Source organism: Glycine max, chromosome 5 (assembly GCF_000004515.6).
Source record: "Glycine max cultivar Williams 82 chromosome 5, Glycine_max_v4.0, whole genome shotgun sequence".
In the NCBI taxonomy this organism is placed as follows: Eukaryota; Viridiplantae; Streptophyta; class Magnoliopsida; order Fabales; family Fabaceae; genus Glycine; species Glycine max.
The window spans coordinates 19936412-19960358 of NC_038241.2; the positions used below are offsets into that span (position 1 = coordinate 19936412).

Here is a 23947-nt window from a genome sequence, read left to right on the forward strand (position 1 = left end):
TTTTTCCTTCTCCTTTCTTTTTAACCCATCTCTTTAATCTTTCCACACTTGAGCATTTATTTCCAAATAAATAATCAATTTAGCATAAAGATAAAATAAGCAAGAGGTTCCTATAGAGTACTATAGACGTTTAGGGTGCTAGTACCTTCCCTTTGCGTAACCAACCCCCGGACCTTTTGATCTCTTAAAAAATAGGGTTTTTTCGAGCTTTCTCCCTTTTCTTCGGAAAAATAAAAGATCGGTGGTGATCTTAGAAAATGCGAGTCAATGCTAATCAATAGCTTGATATCCAAAAATCACCGCGACAAACTACATGATGTGTCTTGCAAACCTGAAAGGGGTTGAAACAATCGAATCCAAATGTGACAATTGAATCCAGCACAGCAGGGGCGAAAGCACAAACCTGAAACAATTGAATCTAGCGCAACAGCAACAATAACACGAAGAGAAAATGAAGAGAAAAAAATAAATTTGAGTGAGTTGCATGAAGAGAAAAAAACCATCACTTTTTTTGACTGGTGTCTCTTCAAAAAGGAATAGAGAACAATAAATCACTTGGCACAGGGAACCACAAGATAACCCTGAAGCAATCTTTCATTTGTGACCTGCATTCATGAAGGGGTAATGATAACGATAACTATGATGGAAAAAAATGCAGATATTATGATAAAGTGGGGAGACATCACCTTGGTTCTCCCATCATCTACATCAATATAGACAGGAGTTGTCTGAAATTGCAAACGGGCAAGATCCTCAACCTGTATTTTAAGAGAGAAATATTATTTGGAACCAAAAACAATAAGCAAGCGATACACTTACATTTCCTTATTCTTACTTTCAAGCATGGGGAAGGTGAACTTGAGTTCCTGAAATACAATCACGACCAAATAAAATAGCTTCACAGCAAAGACAATAGCATCTAAAACTCAGAGTGACCACTTTCCAGCAAACAACAACACAATTGATTCACGACTACACATTCCTTCAAATGATCACAGGAGGTCAATGTTTTAACTGCAAGTGGTCACGTATTCGTGAGTGCACGAACCATTCAGAACGCAAATGTCGAAACCCATTAATCCAAATTGCAAAATTCCACTGCCAAATACACACAATCCAAAACCCAAATCAAAATCAAAAACCCTAAACCAAAAACCACAACAACAAAAAATTTAGACCTATCACACTAAAATTACCCAGAGTCCATACATACCCATGCACAAAGTTTCAAGATTCACAAAGGGGAAAAATCAAAGGGTAGTAAAAGACAAAACCCTAGAACAAAAAAACCAACCTTTATCTTACCCCAAATGAAAAACAACAACAGCACCAGAAGTAAGAGACAGAGAGAGAGAGAGAGGAATACCAAAAACGCAGCGATGCTAGGACTAAAAGGTGGCCATGAAATCAACACCACCAAAGTGAGTCAAAAACTTCTAGAAAACGTGCAAAAGAAATGCAAAGAACAATAAAAAAATCTCAACTTCAGATTTTTTTTTGTATTTTAGAATTCTCCAAGGTTCCCGTGTGTACTGCAAAGAGAGAAATGGAGAGATAAAACAATTTTGGAGAAAAAAAGAAAAACACGTGTTGCTGCAGTGAAAAAAAGCAAAACATGTGTCGCTGGCACTAACCCCACCGGAAAGCTTTAACCATCAAAGAACGTGGTACACCCAAAAAATGAAAACTGGTTTAAACACCGAGCACGTGGCACAAGCAGAGGAGTGGGAATTGGACATAAAAGAGACATGTGTCAATTTTTTAAGAAGGATCACACCAGTAATTTTTCTGGTTTTTCTGGAGTTCTCTTTTATAATATAGTAGATTAGACATGCATCTCGCAAGTGAATCAGATGCGACAAATTTACTTTAAAGGGTTTCTTTTAGAAACTATTTACGAAAGTGGGTCTTATTTATAATAAATTGCAGAGGGGGTTTGTTTTTTACGTGGGTGCCGCCATTGACACTGGCGGGAAGGGTGAGCCGCCAGTGCCAATGGCGGTATAATGGGTACCGCTAATAACAACAGCGGGACAAACACGGCTGAGTAGGAGTGAAAAATGGGTACCGCCATTTCTCCTGGCGGGACATGCCTACGTGGGCAGTCCCGCCTTTGGAGCTGGCGGGATAGGGGGAGAGAGGAGAGAGGGATGGGATGCCGCAACTGCCAGTTGCGGGACAGTAGGGCCATAATTGATGGAGAAAGGTGGCTCCAATTGCTTTCGTTGGAATAATTAATGCAAATGCAATGGTCCAAACCTTTTCTCTTCCGGCTCCAATCTCTCAATGGCCTCAAGGTGTGAATTTTATGTGTGCCTTTTCCCTAATATCACAAATTTTGATGATAGGAATATGCATTATTATTATTATTATTTTGGCTTTATATGCATCTCCCTTTGTTTCATTTTTTATGCAAATAAATATCCCTTGTCTCTTCCTATGCAGAGTTGATGAATTGGCTTTTTCATTCCTTTCTGGATTATCAATTATGCACCCTCCTTCCCCATGCCAAGTTTCTGTTTTGATGAAACTTGATATTCAGTAAAAAAAAATAAAAATGCAGTGCACTTAGTAATTAATGACATCCATAATAGAATGATTTACAAATTATGATTTATCAAAGCTGAATTCTTTCTTTTAGGAATTCATCTTTGGTAATGATTTGCAGTAAGTTTATAGTTGAAACTAACAATTATACCCTGATAGATTGGTGGTGTGGTATCATATAGATCCAAGAAGGAAAAAAAAGAGAGAATTAATGTTGTTCTTGCATAACATAGCAGTCTCAATGCCACATAACATCTTGAGAGAGAACATTAATTTACCTCTCTGAACTAATACATCTTTATTTCATTACAGGACAAGGTTTTGCTTCTGGGCTTGTAAACCTTGGTGAAATACAAGTTTCCAAAGTCACAAGGTTTGAGTTTATTTCGAGCAGCAGTGTTATGCTAGACACAAAAAAAGCTGTTACATTCTTTAGGCCTGTGGGAGTACCAGAAAGTTTCCATATCCTTGGTCACTATTGTCAACCCAGTGGCAAGCCTTTGCATGGTTTTGTACTTGTTGCCAAAATTTGCTCTCCTCAAAATGCTGATACGATACCTCCTCTGAAGAATCCCCTTGATTTTAAGCTAGTTTGGAGTCATAATGCAGCAAGTATGGAAATTCCAAGTGTATACTTTTGGCTACCTGAACCTCCTGAAGGTTACAAGGCCCTTGGCTATTTGGTTACTAACAAACATGACAAGCCTTTGTTGGATGAAATGTGTTGTGTTCGTGCTGACCTCACCGATAAATGTGAACCTTACCGCCAAATACTCGCTACTGGTTCTAGAATTCCAGAGTTTTCATTTCAGGTATGGAGTTTAAGAACTTGTGACCGTGGCATGTTAGGGAAAGGTGTTTCTATTGGTACTTTTTTCTGCAGCAATGGCTGGACCATGGGAGAAGAGCTACTACCTGTTGCATGCTTGAAGAACCTGAATCTTGTGCTACCAGCAATGCCAGATTCGCAACAAATACATGCACTTATTAAGCATTATGGCCCTACTGTCCCGCAACTGGCAGTTGCGGCATCCCATCCCTCTCTCCTCTCTCCCCCTATCCCGCCAGCTCCAAAGGCGGGACTGCCCACGTAGGCATGTCCCGCCAGGAGAAATGGCGGTACCCATTTGGTACCCATTATACCGCCATTGGCACTGACGGCTCACCCTTCCCGCCAGTGTCAATGGCGGCACCCACGTAAAAAACAAACCCCCTCTGCAATTTGTTATAAATAAGTCTCACTTTCGTAAATAGTTTCTAAAAGAAACCCTGTAAAGTAAATTTGCCATCAAATGCCGTTATTTGATTCCGAGTTCATTTCAAGCTAACTTAAGTCTCAGATTTGATTAGAGATTATATATATATATATATATATATATATATATATATATATATATATATATATATATATATATATATATATATATATTGTTTTTTTTGTTCGTTCAATCATAAATTCCACCATTGAGCATTTATTAAAAGAAAAAAGTATTAGTAATTTTTTTTACAACGTATGTGGAAACAAATATAAAAACAGAGCCTAATAATAATTTTATACACTTTGTTTTGAAAAAAATAAGTAATTATGTTTTTTATTGTTATATCAATGATAATGAGCTACAATAAAAATATATACAAAATTCAATAATTATAACCCACATAAGTTTCAGTGTTTATAAGAGCAAAGAGTCTAATAACTATAAAGTTATTAGAAATAGGTAAAATCAATCAATGCTTTATAATATTTAACTAAATGATTCTGTTAACCGATATATGTTAAAGAGTATTAGTTAAGAAATTAATAATATATATATTTTTAAAAAAATCATGTTAGAATTAATAACTTGTTTTTAAATAAAATTTTCATTTTTAATTTATTTACTAATGTCTTTAGCACAATGATTAACATTTCTTTGATTAAAATTAATTTGACTGTGAGAATTCACATTAGCATTTTTTCCTACATAAATTTCAATTTTTAAAAGTATGTATATATGAGGCGACTCCTATTATTAGAACATTTGGTTATTATTAGAAATGAGGACAGTATATATAGACCTTATAATCTTATATGGATGATCAAGATTATAAATTAATCTTTTGGTCAGATTATTACTTAGAATTTTTCTTATAACGCGCTAGCACAAAATACATTAACAATAAATTGGCTTCTAATTATATTTGACAACATGAACTGATTATATAAATAACGCCAAAATAAAAAAAATCAACTTTAAATAAATAATGATTAGTAACTTGTACGCACACGCATTTGACAACATGTACTGATTATATAAATAACGCAAAAGTAAAAACTCAACTTTAAATAAACAATGATGATTAGTAACTCGCGTGTAATCTATGAAGTCTTACATTACCAAGTTGCACTTAAGCATTAATGCTTCACACGCTTAATGTACTTTACATGGAGTATTTTTTATACAAGTACAAAATTAGAATACTTTGCATCTGTCTCAATGTCTATCGATCTGCTCCATTTGCCGTTGTCATCAACGGAGGGGGTTTTCAACATTGTCGATTTTTTTTCTCAATTTTGTTTCCTAACCAATAGGATAACGACATGTGTAAAAGTAATGAGAAAAGTTTGACCTTTCATATGTGCTCTTCGTAGTCTACCTGGCTGGGTTTTGTTCCCTTTGAGGTAGACTCGTTGAAACTAAGGTTAGGAAATTTAATATTTTTAAGGCTTTAGCTAATGAGTAGGATAAATAATTAATAAATAAAAAATTATAACGGCTGTCAACCATGTTTTTTTAACTGCAAAAATGTGAATTATTAATACGTGACAATGTTTAACCACAAGGTGTGATCAATCTGTCTGTGATCAATCTGTCAAAAAATAAAAGGTAAAATTACATTTTTGGTCCCTCAGTTTATTTTCAGTTTTAAATTTGGTCCCTATTAATTTAATTCACGAATTTGATTATCCTATTTTGTAAAATCCTGTAATGTTGGTCTCCTAGACCGCAATTGGATGTTAACCGTTAACAAGTGATGTTGACTGTCACGTATCATATTCTTATTGGATGGTGACTGTCACGTGTCATGTTTTGATTGGTCAATGAAAACAACAATGCATTTCATCTTTCATGGAGTTGACATCCAATCAGGAACATGACATGTGACAGTCATTATCCAATAAGAACGTGACACGTGACAGTCAACATCACTTCTTAACGGTCAACGTCCAATTGTGGTCTGAGAGATCAACATTGCACGATTTTACAAAATAGGAGGACCAAATTCATGAATTAAATTACTGGGAGACAAAATCCGAAACTAAAGATAAACTGGGGGACCAAATTTACAATTTTGCCAAAACAAAATTACAGAAAATCATACACAGGGGCGACTCAAGGACTTAGAGACCTAAAGCAAATTTAAGAATGAGACATAAAGCATAATTAGAATTGAATAGGAAGAGAATAAAGATAATAGAAATAAAATAAAAACTTTTGGATTTCTTTAGCTATTAACTATTAAATCTTTTTTTTTCTAAACAAAGCTATGATATTGGTGAAGAGTTGTTGCTCATTAATTGTTACTTACGGTACCAATAAAAAGATTAACAATTACTTATAATATTTTAATTAAAATTTATTTTTAAATATAATTTTATAATAATTTTTTTGAGGTATATTAGTACTAAAAAAAAATTTAGGGTCTTTTTCTTTGGGGGCCTAAAGCCCTTATTTGAGCTGCTTGGACCTTAAGCCGACCCTGATCATACAAAACCTAACATGATACAATAAAGTTGTTAAAAGAATTATTGATGCATGAAAAATCACACTCCTCAACCATACAATATTTATTCAAAAAAAACATGAAAGACCTGAATCTAAAGTTTCAAACACATGACACAAAACAACATGTATGTTTAACTCTGAACCCTTACTCCAAGTGAAATAAAAGCAACATTTCCTTACTCTATCTTTAAAATGATTGCACACTTCCAACACCCTATGCTGGTACAAATGAATAATAATATATTCTGTTTTGTATACATAGAAGTAAAATGTAACAAGTGCTTGAATGATTGAACAAAGTCCACATGGATATGAATGAGTATTGTAGGGATCTTAGTTGAAACACCCATTTACCAAACAAAAACCATCATAAAAGAAGCACAATAGTTGATTCTTTGATATCAATACATGCCAATCAACCTCAAAAAATTCTATTATTTACCAATTCCCACTGAAACAGAATCAAACAATACACCAAAAACAAGAAAAAAGCAAATATGTTAAATTTGTAAAATTTTGTTATGCTGGTGATCAATTTGAAGCTACCCATTTACGATCACTGTAAGACAAGGGCATTGAAAAAGAGTATCTGTTCATATGGTCATGTGACTTGTATATGTAATTATTTCGGGCAATGGAAGTTGATTCATATCTATTTTGACTTGTATCCTCTTGTTCCTCTTCTTTCTCTCTCCCCTCTGCACCCCTTCTCCTTCCCTGACGCATTTCCTATAAATCTTAAGTGTTCTCGAGATTAATAATTATAGGAAATCAGAAGATCTTAAAATATATGATTCAAATATATAATAGATAAATATTGTGTACCTTTTTCCATAGTGAGATTTCTCTCTGGTGCGCTTTAATTTTTTAAAAGAGGAGAAAAACAAAAATTTGCTTCTTTCTGTCTTTTTACTCTTGTGACGACTATGAATTTTTGAGAGAACACTTTTCTGTCAAGAAGGAGACCTTATTTCATGTTAATGAGTATTAACTCCTTTATAACCACTACTCTTACATCAAATAATAGTTATATATCTTTAGACACTGTTCCAATTTAATCCAATAACAATTTAGTCCTTAATTATTAATTATTTATTTATTAGTCCCTACATAAGTCACATATCTCTCATATGAGACATTAATTCTTGCATTCTCCCACTTGGCTCATATAACATTACCAAACATTATGGACTAAATAAATAAATAGATTAAACTAATATAATGAGCATTAAAATGACTAAATCGTTCTATACATTGGGTACATCATAATGTTGGATCATGTGGCCTCAGAATAATTAAGAAGGGGGGGGGGTTGAATTAATTATTAATGAACCTTTACTAATTAAAAATTTATCCTTCTTAATGTTACTAGATTCAATTAGGCTTTTACTATAATGTTAAGAAAGTAAAGATCAAAAATAGAAACTTAACCAAAAGTAAAAGCGATAATCAAAGTGCATAACGAAAATTAAAGAGTGTAGGGAAGAAGAAGACAAGGGATGTACCCTCCCTTGTTCTCTTTGAACAACCAAGTGGATCTACCCTCCACTTGAACTGATCCACAAGAGATGTACCCTCTCTTGTTCTCAGTTACAACAAGCCAAGTAGATGTACCCTCTACTTGTACCACAAAGGATGTACCCTCCAATGTGTTAAGACAAAGAATTCTCAGGCGGTTAGTCCTTTGAATCTTTGTAAAGGGAAACAAAAGATATCTCAGGCGGTTAGTCCTTTGAAATCTTTTATTTAAGGGGAAGGGAAGAATCAAAAGAATTATCAGACTGTGTCCTTTTGAATTCTTTGAAAAGGGAGAAGGGAGACACAAAAGAATTCAAGCGGTTAGTCCTTTGTTCTTTTGGAAAAGGGAGAAGAGAGACACAAAAAGAATTCAGGCGATTAGTCCTTGTTGAATTCTTTTTGGCAAAGAGAGAAGAGAAAGAAAAGATATAACACACTTTTGTTTTCTGCAGAAGAACAGGGTTTGGAAAACAGAAAACTTAGAAAGCTTTTTGGCAAAGGAAGAAGAAGAAAGATAAGAAGCGAAGGTTTCAAGATATCTCAAAAGTTGTTCAAAGAAGTTCAAAAGTTGTAAAAGTTCTTGAAATGCAAGTCAAGGTGTTGCTTTTATAGACTCTTCATGTCTGGTCAAGAAAACCATTAGAAGAGTTATAACCTTGAGAAAATCTTGAGAAAACCATTGGAAGAGTTACATCTCTTGACTTTTTATTCAGAACTTGTCACTGGTAATCGATTACCATAACCATGTAATCGATTACACAAAGCATTTTATGAAAAGATGTGACTCTTCACAATTGAATTTGAATTTCAACGTTCAGATACACTAGTAATTGATCACCAATATATTGTAATCGATTACACCATTTAAAAAACATTTGGAATGTTGTAAATTCAGTTAAAAGCTTTTGAAATCAAACTTTACCACTGGTAATCGATTATAGGTAATTTGTAATCGATTACCAGAGAGTAAATACTCTGGTAACTTAGAAAAATTTGGAAAAACTTTTCTTGTAAAACAAAATTGTGCTATGTTTGGTTTTTGAAAAATCTTTTTCAATACTTCCCTTGTGAAGTCTTGACTTGTTGCTTTTTGGTTTCTTCTCTTGAATCTTGAATTCATCTTCTCTTGAATCGTGATTCTTCTTGATGTCTTTTCTTTAATCTTGATTTTGAACTCGTTGACTCAATCTTGACATCATTCTTTTGGGCTTTTTGTCATCATCAAAACTACTTGAATCATACTTGATTCGTCATCAAGAAGCTTGCTTCTACACATAATTTCATGATTAAGAATAGGAACCAATTCGAGTCATGGTGGTTGTACATCACTTAATCGACATAGTCCCTTCCATGTATTATAAATTAGTTTTCTCCTTAATATGACTATTAGTTAGGAGTACATAATTGGTCCAACATAATGTCTTTATTCAAGAAAAAACCTGTTAACATTACTTTAATACAAATATGCATGCAAACATAGAGAACATGTAATTAGAAACATATCATAGAAGAGCTCAAAGTGTCAGTAAAATGAGTAAGGTAAGTTACACTTAATGATCATCAATAACAATAATGTCCATATTTTCAACATATTCTATAAATGTCTTAGGTGGTAATCCCTTTGTCAAAGGGTCAACTATCATAAGGTTTGTGTTAATATGTTATATTGATACTCTTTGTTTATGAACTTCTTCCTTCAAAACAAAGTACTTCAATTGCATATGCTTAGCACTCTTAGAGTACTTATCGTTCTTAGAGAAAAATAATGCTATGAAGTTATTACAATACATTTTTAGCGGCCTAGCAATACGGTCAACAATTCCTAGCCTTGAAATAAAGTTCCGTAGCCAATTAGCCTGAATTGTAGCCTCAAAACGTCATACAAATTTAGTTTCCATAGTAGATGCAACAACAACTGGTTGCTTTGCACTCTTCCACGATATTGCTCCTCCGGCTAAAAGAAATACATAGCCAAGAGTGGATTTACTCATATCCAGCAGTCTAAGTCTGAATACCCAATAACCTTAAGGTGACCAGACCTCTTATTTGTAAGCATGTGATCTTTTGTTTCTTGTAAGTATCTTAGAAACTTCTTTGCAGCTTTCCAATGTTCCATTCCTGGGTTACTTTGAAATCTTCCTAACATTTCCGTTGCAAAGCTTATGTCTGGTCAAGTACAGATCTGAGCATACATAATACTCCCAACAACTGATGCATACAAAATTGCTTCCATTTGTTTTTGTTTCAAATCATTTTTAGGACATTGTGCAAGACTAAATTTGTCTCTTTTCTGAATTGGAATAGGTGATGCTAAGCACTTTTCCATCCTGAATCTCTGTAGTACTTTATTGATATATGTTTTCTAAGACAAGCCTAACAATCCTTGTGATCTATTTCAGAATATTTTTATCCCTATCACATAGTTTTCCTCACCCATATCTTTCATTTCAAAGTTGCTAGATGATGTGATCCTTACTAGGAGTGGATCACTTGATACATGTTACAGAGTTTTGGATGACGCCACTTCTAGAGAGGGAAGATAAGTTAGGGTAGACGCCACAAGGATTACCTTAATAAGTCTGAGATTGGTTCAGCGAGGAACCCAGAGAGAAGTTCTCACAAAATTTTATCAAATGCAAAAAGTGATTTTATTGAAAACGAAATTCATACATATAGTGTATCTGAATGAAAAAATAGAAATAGACATGGGCCTTTAAATCAGTTTGGGCCAACATTTCAACGAAAAAATTATAAATAAAAAATAGAACATATTTGGCATGGGCCTTCAAATTAGTCTAGGCCTTCAGCAACAATTAATATGCTTAATAGTGCCTCAGCCTCTGGACCTTCATCCTTCTCCACTTGGGCCTTGTGAAGTATGCCTGCTACCATTTGTTGGAGGGTATCCACTGATTGTTTGGTCCCACTCCTAGTCATAGGTCCCTGTATTTGGGCAGTTTCAAGATTCTTATCACTAGAGAGAAACTTCTTAGTCTCATGAATAAGACCAAGATCATTAGTTGCAAGCAAGATATCATCAACATACAAAATTAAAAAAATAACCTTACTTCCACTGACCTTCAGATATATACATCGATCATTCCTTAGATCCAAAGGAAACAATAGTATCATTAAACTTCAAATACCATTGGCAGGACACTTACTTAAGACCGTATATTAATTTCTTTGATTGGCACACCATGTGTTTCTTTCCTTCAACCGAGAACCTTATAGGTTGGTCCATATAAACATTCTCCTCTAAATCTCCATTAAGAAAGGAAGTTTTCACATCCATCTAATGTAGCTTCAAGTCATAATGGGCTACTAATGCCATGATTATCCTGAAAGGATCCTTTCGTGAGACTAGTGAAAGCGTCTCTTTATACTCAATGCCATCTTTCTGAGTAAATCCCTTAGCAACATGTCTAGTCTTGTAATGTTCAAGGTTGCCATGAGAGCCACGTTTATTCTTGAAGACCCACTTACAACCAATCCTCTTACAACCCTTTAGCAATTCTACGAGGTCCTAAACACCATTATGTTTCATGAAATTTAGCTCTTCTTTCATGGCATCTAACCACTCCTCAGAATTAGTACAACTTACAGCTTGTGAAAATGAAACTGGATCATTATCATTAATGTTTAAGTCTGTTTCTGTTTCATGTAGGTATACCACATAGTCATTCAAAATATCTAGTATCCTTTCTCTTTGAGACCTCCTTAATGCTACTTCTTGTGATTCTTCCATAATAGGTTCATTATGTATCATGAGCTCATTATTGTGTTGTTCTTCTTCATTGTTGTTTGGAATAACAACTGAAGGAGCAATCACCTTACTGCTAGAGGCACAAGTTAAAGGGACTTGCATTCTAACTTTTTTAATTTTCTCATCTCATGAAATTGTACTCCCATTGATTTCACTATTTTTAATGAACCTTGTATTTCCAGTTTCGACAATGCTCATACTATGATTAGGACAATAAAATATATACCCCTTTGAATTTTCTGGATAAATAATAAAATATCCACTGATTGTTCTTGCATCCAATTTTCTTTCTTGTGGATTATAAATCCTTATTTCTGCTTGGAAACCCCAAACATGCAGGTGCCTTATACTAGGTGTCCTATTCGTCCATGGTTCAAAAAGTTTCTTTGGAATTGCCTTACTAGGAACCCTATTAAACAAATACATAACAATTTTCAAGGCATACATTCACAAAGATATGAGTAAAGTTGAATTGCTTAACATACTCCTAACCATATCCATTAAAGTTCTATTACGCCTTTCTGATACACCATTTTGTTGTGGTGTACCATGCATTATGTATTGCACACAAATGACATGTTTCTAAAGGAGTCTAGAAAATGGACCTAGGTGTTGCCCAGTTTCATCATATATTCCATAATACTCATCACCTCTATCAGACCTAACAATTCTCACCTTTCTATCTAATTTCCTTTCTACTTCATTCAAGTAAATTTCTAAGGCATCCGCTGCCTAAGATTTCTCATACAGTAAGTAAACATAACCATAACTTGAATAGTCATCAATAAAGGTAATAAAGTATCTTTCATTTTCAAAAGAATTAACATCAAAAGACCCATAAATATCAGTATACACAATTTCAAGAAGTTGAGTGCTTCTTGTTGCTCCTTTCTTTGTATGTTTTGTTTGTTTTCCCTTAATACAATCCACACAAATATTTAGATTCATAGAATCTAGATCATGAAGAATTTGGTTCTTTATTAATCTTTCCATCCTTTCTCTAGAAATGTGAACTTAAACGTTTATGCTACAAGAAAACATATCATTCATTCACTAAACTATATTTAGTGCTGGTATTATGATGCAGAGTTAAAATGGTTTCAGCATACAATCATCTAATTTCAATTTATATAAACCATCACAAATAACACTAGTACCAATGAGATGATTATGCTTAAATAAACTGAAACATCCATTACCAAAATTAAAAGTGTATCCAGTAACATCATGTTTAGATAATGAAACTAAATTCCTAGATAAACTAGGAACATAAAAGAGTTTCCAGTAAATCTAGATGACGTCTAGTGTCAAGTTTTAAATGATAAGTCCCAACTGATTCCACTAGATCTTTCACTTTATTACACATGAAGACGAACTTCTCATTTGAGCTTATGGTTTGGTTTGTCAGGAACCCCTGCATAGTATTAGAAACATGAGTCGCACATCTAAAATCAATCCACCATGTATTATGGGGAACTTTAGTTAAATTTGATTCAAAACATACATGAGCATTAAGCTCACCTTTCTTTTCAAACCAAGACTTACGCTTTGGGAAATCCTTCTGGAAGTGTCCTGATTTCCCATAGAAATGGCAATTATTGCTTTTTGATGCCTTGTTATGGATTTACACAGGGCCGTTATTGATCTTTAATGGCCCTTTGCCTTTATCATGCTTCTTCACAAATTTCTTTCCAGCTCATTGATTCCCTTGGTCGCTTGCATAACGGACTGAGTGACTTCCTTGATTCTTAAGCTTTGTTTCTTCCTAAACTAACATAATGTGAAATTCATGCACATTTCATTTATCTTTCATGGTATTATAACTCATTTGGAATGGGTCATACTCAGATGGTAATGAGATCAAAATAAACTGAACAAGGAAGTTCTCATTCACAGCCATTCCCAAGGTCTTAAGTCTTGCTGCAGTGTTTGTCATCTCAATGACATGCTCATGCATAATATGTGAACCATCAAACTTCATGGCGGTCAGTGTACTCATTAATGTCCTAGCAAGAAACTTATCAACTATTTGAGAGCGCTCTCCCACTAACCCCATAAACTCTTTAGCACTATCGATCTTCGGGAGAGTTGTCTTAATATTGTGTGCAACAACCATTCTCATGAATCTCACTTCACGTACTTTACCACTAACCCCATAAACTAAACAAGGAAGTTCTCATTCACAACCATTCCCAAGGTCTAAAGTCTTGCTGCAATGTTTGTCATCTCAATGACATGCTCATGCATAGTACGTGAACCATCAAACTTTATGATGGTCAGTGTACTCATTAATGTCCTAGTAAGAAACTTATTAGCTATTTGAGAGCGCTCTCCCACTAATCCCATAAACTCTTTAGCATTATCGGTCTTCAGGAGAGTTGTCTTAATATTGTGTGCAACAACCATTCTCATGAATCTCACTTCACGTACTCTACCGTTGTCCTTCTGCTCCCACGAATAAAGGTTTACGATCATCACAGGTACCAACCACACGGTACAAAAATTGCAAGGGTGAGTTGATTATAAAAGAAATTAACACAAAAATCAAATAACCACAATTAGTAAGAAAATATTAACAAATATCATAAGCATACACAAACATCCATTAGTCCAAGATATACTCAACAAGTAGTCATCATCCATCCATAATTCCAATCAATCATGCTCAGTATGATGCATGCACCTGACCTTAACTCTCAAATACAATGTGGTACCATTCATAAAGGAAATAGCCTAGGCGTGTCCACATGACACTCTCACTTAGGAAAACTAGGCAGTAAATGTTGAGGTCACCCTGTCGTGCACAGGTAACTCCCCCCCCCCCCCCATGGTGATCAACCTGAGTCTTAAGGGAGTTCCAAACTAAGTGACATGCCCCCAAGTACAAGTATTCCCCTTCATGAGAAACTACAAGTACTTACTGACAAAGTTTATACCATTTCCATGCAATATTAAGTATGAAACATGGGCACCATCAATGCACTGACCGTGGATAATTAAAGATTCTAAGCCATCCCATTCCAGAGATGCTCAAAACTCTTTAACCTCTCTATTTCCCCCACCAGAGATATCCAACATGGTCACTGCATCCCCTATGTACATACACATCACACATCATCAGAATGACATTTTCAACATCAACAACATCTCATCTCAATGTCATTCTCAACATCAACATCATCTCATTTTAATGACATTATCAACAACAACAACATGATCTCATATTAACATAATCATCAATAACAACATCATCTCATATCAGCATAATCATCAATAACAACATCATCTCATATCAATATTATTAAACACCAACATCGTCTCATATTCAATTATTGTCAAAGTCATCTTCAATAGCAACATCATTCTTTATAAACATTATCATAAACATCAACATCATCTCATATCAATTAATATCATCAGTAAATCATATTTCGCATATACAAACATATATAGTTCATGCTTGAGATTCACACTCCCCAGGTCTTCAGACAACCCAAGTCTAATAAAAACAATAATGTCATTTATCAATAACAGACACATCGCATCCTATTAGTCAAAAACATTGTTTTTCTTGAAAACCAACATGCAACAGGGACATGCATACATCCCCATAGTTAGGTTCTCTAACCCCAACTATGGTATCAAAAGCCGTAAATTATAATGAACTCCCCTCACCTATCGTGAGTTCTCCGTCAATTCCTCTTTGCGTCGCTCAAAGACCTCTCATTCACGTTTGTCAATCCAAACACAAGGTTCTATATACCAAATTGAAGGAAATTTAGTATAGATTTCAAAAACAAGGTTAATAACAACATTTAGGGTCAATTACCCCTGTCAAAACATAAAGGGCTAAGGGGTGTTTCGGATTCTACTAAAAGGAGACTTCATTTTGAAATCACGATCACGCCAATGTGACCGAGGTTCAGTGAAGGTCTTGAAAATAACATCAATTTTATAAAAAGATAACTTTTACAACGTCTCATTTTCAAGGGGTTTTCAAAGGAAGTGTAAAAACACCCTATTACAGTACCCAAAAGACAAGAGACACTAAGAAAAGCTTAAACTAACTAGGAGAAAGGCTTAAAAGTCAAGATTACCTCATAGAAGCTATGAAAGAAAGGATTTGAGGGGTTGTTCTCCACCAAATCCTTGAGGTGGATTATGAGGATTCCGCTCTGATTAAAATGTTCCTCTTGGTGTGGTGGTTCAATGGCAAGCAACGGTGGCTTGTGGTGGCCATCAGTGATCATGGATGGTAGAGGAGGAGTTTCTAGGGTGGTTTGGACAGAGTTTTGAGAGAGAGAGAGAGAGGTATGAAATCATGTTTTTCATGCTAAAAAATGTATTTGTAATCCACAAATCTTGCTTAGCGAGCTCATCTCGCTAAGCGGGAGTCCACTTTTGGCGCTAACTGTGAAATTTCGTGCTTAGTGCAATTCCTCTCAGGTTGAGATTTGCACTGAGCGCAATTCCTCTTGTGCTAAGCGTGACAATTCGCGCTTAGTATAATTCCCTCTTGGGTTGGAATTGTGCTTAGCGCACTTCTCGCGCTAAGCAAGAGGTTCAAAGTTGTTATTTTGAAAATTCCAACGGTCTGACTATGGGGAAATGTCGTAGAAACCTATAGTCAAAATTTGAAGACGTTCCAATGGTTAACGAATTTAGGATCGCGATTTTATTGGAATAGGTTTAGGTAAAATTTGAAATCTCATAATTTCAACTTAGGTCAATAAAACTCCACATAACTCAACATCCACATCAAGCAAATCACACATGACTAATTCACATGATACCTAAACTCATTCAAGTCAATCATACAATCAAATAACACGATAAATACAATTAAACATCTATTTATAATTTGTGATATTTCAGGGTGTTACATCCCTCGACCACTTCCTTGCCCACGCTCGCATGTCCCTCAAAGACGATACAACATGACAGACAAAACAACATTGCGAAGCTCGATGATGTCATTTTTCACTCCGAGATAGATAGGTTGCACTTGGATCCATACTACCCGGTGTCCCTTCCCATTAGGATTTACATGTACGACATGGCCCCCAAATTCACCTACGATTTGCTCTGCCTTTTCAAAAACACCTACGGAGACACCTCCCATCTCACCTTTAATGGAAGCCCTGTTCACAATGAGGGAGGCAATTCTCTAGAGCTAGGTCACGATGAGGGAGCATTTCTAGAATTAGGTTTGTTATGTGTAGAGCCCTCATTTTTTTAAGGGGTAATTCCGTCCAAAAGTTTCAAGTTTCATTGAAGCAACCTTTGTGGTTTTTCAATTTCTGCTTATTTGGATAAGCTAAGTAACTTATCCCAATAAGCAATTTTCAACTTATTTTTAAGCTGTGCTTTTGTTTTAAGTTTATCCAAATGTGTTAAATATTGTAATAAGTGTTTTTGTAAATAAGTTTTTTTTCAAAATAAATTAAAACAAACTCAGTCAATAATATACCACTTCATGCATAACATTAAAAAAAAGTCCAAATCTTAAATTTTAGTCTAACCTCTTAAGTCAACTTGGGAAATCGATATGCTTTGCAAGAATGTGTGACTCTAAAAAATGGCCAAATTGCTTCAATTGAGTATGTTGAGCAATGATTGAATAGAGTGATGGCCTATGAGATGTATGCAATTGCCGATTCCAAAAAGAATCTTATTTTCATGTTTTTTCATAATGCTAATTAATTGCTGCAATCCATCATTGGATATGCTTAAATATATGCCAACCATTACATCATGTGGAGGTCCCTGCTTGTTGGTCTCTTTTTCTCTTCTTTGTTCTATCCCACAATTTGAATGGCCTCACCTAGATAACTACTTGACCCAAAACAGGGAACACACCCCACCAATATCATGTCATTGTTAATTCCATGCACCGAAGGATATGTCATAATGATCAGTTAGGCCAAAGGTATTTTGACAAATGCCATGAACATACAAAGAAAAGTCTTTTTTTAATATAAAAATTAAGCACTTTGATTAAAGTCACATGGGTGATCCATTCTTAGCAAGTGTCTGGTGATTACTTTTTTTTTTAACTGAGCATTCTATCACTTTGTTAAATGTTGACAAAAAGGGACAACTATTTATTTTGATTTTTTTATAAGACAATAACATCCATGAACATACAAAGAAAAGTCTTTTTTTTAATATAAAAATTAAGAACTTTGATTAAAGTCACATGGGTGATCCATTCTTAGCAAGTGTCTGGTGATTACTTTTTTTTTGAACTGAGCATTCTATCACTTTGTTAAATGTTGACAAAAAGGGACAACTATTTCTTTTGATTTTTTGATAACACAATAGCATCTTTTACACCATATCATATTTTGTTATATACTATATTTATCTTTATATATAAACTCTTTCAATTAATTCACACCATTTTAAAAAAATAATAATTTCATTAATCACGTTAAATTTGTTAATTATTTATACTGTTCTTCTAAAATTATCCTTTATTTCCTTTACCGCTTAATAACTTCTCATCAAGGAGTAATTAATGTTTGGAGAGATAATACTGTAATTAATTAAGGGTATTGTTCTTACCAAATTTGGTAGAATCTTCTCACGAATAAGTGCGTCTTCATGTGTGCTTACTTGGCTGAGACTCATTTCATGTATATGTACTCCACCCTCTTTTCTACTTTTCACCTTATTGTCCCTTTTGAAAAGTTTCGGGTGGACGTTGGTCGAGAGCTGAATGTCACCCTCACCGAGTTGCATTTGAATGCCTGAGTGGGCATCTGTGCCTTTAGGGTTTCGTGTGATGAGTATTTCATAACTCTTGCTCATTTATTCCTCCACCACTAAAATGTTAAAGAAAATAACAAGGGTGGTTGGATTTCTCTTACTGGTATTTTCAGGAGAGTCGTTATTGGCCCTTATAGTACCTCTTATAAGGATTTTAATGGTCATTTCTTCCGAGTGCATCCCTGAAAGGAGTCGATGCCAATATACTTCACTCGGCAAGGGGATACTTGTTTTCCCTTTTATTGGACTTCTTCCCTAGTAAAAATATGTATAAGCTTGTAGTGTACATGTCTCCTTCTAATAAGGAGGATATGCCTGTACTTTACAAGTTTCCTAGGGCTCTTCATTCCAAGACCCTTGTAGACATTCCTTTCTCTGAGACTCTAAGAGTGGATTCGGGTCATGAGCATCCTTTATTCCAAGACCCTTGTAGACATGCCTTTCTCACTCTGCTTTTCTTTCCTTTTTCATGTAATATGGCTAAGTACGATTACCAATCCATCAAAAGAAAAAAAAGTTGTCAATGTTGAAGTGGCAGAAGATTGGGCTCCTCCTCCTCCCATCAACACTGAGTCCGACGAGAGGAAGGATCTTAGTTTTTCTTCTCAAGATGTTACAAGGAAGAAGCAAAGAGTGGCTACTCCATCATCGATTATCGCTCCCTCTCCCATCGAGAGCCACTCAATGTTCCTTTCTATGAAGGAGGGTGAGTATTCTCATTGGGGGAAGGATTTTAACCCTTGCGCTCTCATCTGCGCTCTATTCTTAGCCACGTGGACCAGGCATGCTAAGGGAGGTTGGTCCTAAGGCCTCAATGGATGCTGCTTGATAATTGATATGCTTACGTAATTTACATATTTAAATCACATAGCAATTATCTAATTTTTCTCTCTTTTATTGCTTATTTTGTGTTAGAACATTAGGAACTTAGCTTCTTCTAAGTTTTTGTCCAATAAATGCTAAATTTATCTAATTTACAGTGTTTTGGAGTGTTTTTTTTTTTGTAAAATCATACAGTAGAAGGCCTGGAAGATGGTTGAAGAACTGGAGCAGCTCGCTTAGCGCGTCAACAACGGCTTAGCGCGAGGAGCCAACTTGGAGAGTAGGCATAGCGCCCATTTGGCGGCTTAGCGCGCATCTGGGGCTTAGCCAGCATCTGGCGGCTTAGCGCGTAGCTGCGGCTTAGCCAGCACCTTGCGGCTTAGCGCACAATCACTTATGCCTGCGGCTTAGTGAGCACATGCCAGCTTAGCACATGGTCAATATCGTAAAACACGATTGTGCTGCGTTTTAAAGGGAAAAGAAGGGGAAAATCAAGCAATTCTTTTTGGGGGACCAAATTGAGAAGCTAGGGCATGAGAGAAGAGAAGAGAGAAAACCGATTCACTTGGGGACCCCTTCCTCCATTTTCTTCCACACCTCTTGCTTTCTTTTTGTATTAGGAAGTCTCTCATGACAATGAGAGGCTAAACCACCCATTGTTGGGAGCTCAACTACTAAACACTCTTGATGTAATGATTCTCTACTATCTATTTGAAGTTGTTTTTATGTGTTCATTGCTTCTATCTGCATTTAATTCTTGCATGCTTTTGGTCTGATCACCCACTTATGTGTAAAGTTAGGGTTTTTAGCATTGGAAAATGTTTTGAATCCTTAGAACTGAATAGAGCAGGGCTAGATAACTGTATGTCTGGACACAGAGTGAAGGGATTTAGTTTTTAATATGCTATAATTATAATGCAATTCGTTTAGGCTAAGTTCGATGAGGAATCCTATAATGAGGTTTAAATAGAATTAGTCCATTCACGCGAGGAATCAGTTTTTTGTGTATTTGCTCTCGGCATAGAACACTAGAACAACGTTAAATAGTGAAAAACACTTAATGTTCCATCAAGAGTGGTTTCGGTAGGTTGAGTCTCAACATGCTCCGTAATTCTACTTCAACCGACAACTCACTCCCTGAGTGTTTGTATTCTATCTCTTTAATGTGCTTTGCTTAATTATCTTCATTTATGCCGAATTTTATATTTCGTATCATTATTTGACCAAAATCAATTTTAGTTCATTGATTGCTTAAAATTGGATATATACAAACTCTGAGTACAGTCAAAGTCCTTGTGGATATGATACTCGGTCTTACCGTTTTATACTACTTGTGCGACTCGGTACACTTGTCGATCGTCCGAACACTACTGCTGATCACTTCCAAACAAGAACTTGGGGAATTTTTGAGTTTTGGTCGATGAGTTTTCCTTGACCGAGTCTAGGAAGGCTCAAGAAGACCTCATCAAGGCTGAGAAAGATTTGGTTGAAGTTACCAAAGTAAACATGATCTTTTTCTAGTCAATCGAGGAATCTCAGAAGTCTCTTGAAGATACAAAGACCAAGTTACATGAGGTTGAAACCTAAGAGGAACCTTTAAAAGATGACCTAAAAAAGGTGATAGACTCAGCTCAAACTTTTCAAGATGAGGTTGAACGTCTTAATCAAGAGTTTGCACTTTTCAAGGTTAATGCTTCAACAGTTAAAGACTGATCTTGGTGAAGCGGAGGCTGAGATCCTTAGGACTCATGAAGCCAGTTTTAAGAAGGCTCTCCATCAAGTTAAGTTCTTTTTGAAAGATGTTGATATTTCCTTCTTTGATGTTGACAAAGACATTGATCATCAAGGGGAATTGGTTAATGAAGCTTAAATACCTGTTGAGGAGGTGCCAACTGAGTTAACTCAAGTTTAATTTTGTTTTTTTTTTCTTTTATTTTGTAAAGGCTCAGACCCGACCTATCAAATAAGGTATCATTTTTATCAATGAATTAGTACCTTTTTAGTCTAAGTGTTGAACTTGGTTTATTGCTTTCATTCTTTAACTTTTTGATTAGGAATTACTGAATAACATAGTCGTTCTAAATGTATTTAACCAATTCTATTGGTGATGTGATCCTTACTAGGAGTGGATCACTTGATACAGGTTACAGAGTTTTGGATGACACCACAATGATTACCTTGATAAGTCCGAGATTGGTTCAACGAAGAACCCAGAGAGAAGTTTTCACAAAATTTTATCAAATGCCAAAAGTCCATCTATTGAAAACGAAATCAATACATATAGTGTATCTGAACAAAAAATAGAAATAGACATGAGCCTTCAAATTAGTTTGGGCCAAAATGACAACAAAAAGAATAGAAATATAAAAAAATAACATATTTGGCATGGGCCTTCAAATTAGTCTGAGCCTTCAACAACAATTAATATTCTTAGTAGTGCCTCATCCTTTGGGCCTTCATCCTTCTCCACTTGGGCCTTGTTAAGTATGCTTGCTACCATTTGTTGGAGGGAATCCATTGACAATTTGGTCCTACTCCTGGTCATAGGTTCCTGTATTTGGGCAATTTTAGGATTCTCATCATTCCCTCCTTCTTGGAAAGCATTTGCCCTCAAATCTTCAGAATCATCACCTGCAACAAATGGAGTCATGTCAGCAACATTAAATGAAGAACTTACTCCATACTCACCTGGAATATCGATCTTGTAAGCATTGTCATTGAGCCTCTCTAGTACTTGGAAAGATTCATCTCCTCTAGGTTGAAGTGTGTACTTCCTTTGTTTTGGGAACCTCTCCTTCCTCATGTGTACCCAAACCCAATCACCTGGTTCAAGTACCACTTCCTTCCTGTTCTTGTTGGCTTTCTTGGCATAGCTTTCATTCTTCTTTGGAATTTGAGCCTTCACCTGCTCATGCAATCTTTTCACATACTCAACTTTAGCTTATGCATCCTTATGCTTAAAATCAGAAATGTTAGGCAATGGAAACAAATCAAGAGGAGTCAAGGGATTAAAACCATACACTACTTCAAATGGAGTGTGTTGTGTAGTGTTATGTACAACCCTATTGTATGAAAATTCAGCATGAGGCAGACATTCTTCCCAACTCTTTATATTCTTTTTAATCACAACTCTAATAAGAGAAGACAAAGTTCTATTTATCACCTCGGTTTGGCCATCGGTTTAAAGATGGCATGTGGTGGAAAAGAGAAGCTTTGTTCCAACCTTACCTCATAATGTTCTCGAAAAGTGACTAAGGAACTCAGTGTATTGGACGTGCAGTCCTCTAAAGGGGAGGATGTGCATTCCTCTGCAGGGGAGGACGTGCAGTCCTCTTAAAGGCGAGGATATCTAGTCCTCTGAAGGCGAGGACGTGTAGTCCTCTGAAGGCGAGGACGTGTAGTCCTCTGAAGGTGAGGGCGTGTAGCCCTCTGAAGGCGAGGACGTGCAGTCATTCGAAGGTGAGGGTGTGTAGCCCTTTGAAGGGGAGGACGTGTAGTCCTCTTAAAGGCGAAGATGTGCAATCCTCTAAAGGAGAGGACGTGTAGTCCTCTAAAGGCGATGGCGTGTAGTCCTCTGAAGGCGAGGACATGTAGTCCTCTGAAGGCGAGGACGTGTAGTCCTTTGAAGGTGAGGGTCTGTAGGCCTCTAAAGATGAGGACATGCAGTCCTCTGAAGGTGAGGATGTGTCATCCTCTGAAGGTGAGGGTGTGTAGCCCTCTGAAGGCAAGGACGTGCAGTCCTCTGAAGGCGAGGATGTGTAGTCCTCTGAAGGTGAGGACGTCCAGTCCTTTGAAGGTGAGGGCGTGCAATCCTCTAAAGGTGAGGGTGTGCAGCCCTCTGAAGGCGAGGGCGTGCAGTCCTGTAAAGACGAGGGCGTGCAGCCCTCTAAAGGTGAGGACGTGTAGCCCTCTTAAGGCGAGGAGATGTAGCCCTCTGAAGTCGAGGACGTGTAGCCCTTCAAAGGTGAGGACGTGTAGCCCTCTGAAGGTGAGGATGTGAAGTCCTTTGAAGACGAGGGCGTGCAGCCCTCTGAAGGCAAGGACGTGTAGCCCTCCAAAGGCGAGGACGTTTAGCCCTCTAAAGGCGAGGACGTGAAGTCCTCTGAAGGCTAGGATGTGTAGTCCTCCAAAGGCGAGGACATGTAGCCCTCTAAAGGAGAGGGCGTGTAGCCCTCTGAAGGCAAGGGCGTGCAGCCCTCTGAAGGCAAGGACATGCAGTCCTCTGAAGGCAAGGACGTGCAATCTTCTAAAGGCGAGGGCGTGTAGCCCTTTGAAGGCGAGGACGTGCAACCTCTAAAGGCGAGGACGTGGAGCCCTTTAAAGGAGAGGACTTGTAGTCCTCTGAAGGCGAGGACGTGCAACCCTTTGAAGGTGAGGACGTGAAGCTGTCTTAAGACGATGATGTGTAGTCCTCTGAAGGCGAGGGCATGCAGCCCTCTGAAGGCGAGGAAGTGAAGCCCTCTGATGGCGGGGATGTGCAGTGCTCTAAAGGTGAGGGCGTGTAGCCCTCTGAAGGCGAGGACGTGAAGTCCTCTGAAGGCAAGGACGTGCAGCCCTCTTAAGGCAAGGACGTGCAATCCTCTAAAGGCGAGGATGTGCAGTCCTTTGAAGGTGAGGGCGTGTAGCCCTCTTAAGGAGAGGACGTGTAGTCCTCTGAAGGTGAGGGCGTGTAGCCCTCTGAAGACGAGGACGTGCAGTCATCTGAAGGTGAGGGTGTGTAGCCCTTTGAAGGGGAGGACGTGTAGTACTCTTAAAG

General features: G+C 36.6%; 1 protein-coding gene across 1 annotated transcript; it reads left to right on the forward strand.

Annotated features, from left to right (window-relative positions):
- Positions 1 to 2060: 2060 nt before the first annotated feature.
- Positions 2061 to 3641, forward strand: LOC102670058 (uncharacterized). The gene is made up of 2 exons (XM_014775983.1): positions 2061 to 2181; positions 2860 to 3641. The coding sequence occupies exons 1-2, from the start codon at positions 2061 to 2063 to the stop codon at positions 3639 to 3641; spliced, it is 903 nt and encodes a 300-aa protein (XP_014631469.1).
- Positions 3642 to 23947: the final 20306 nt, after the last annotated feature.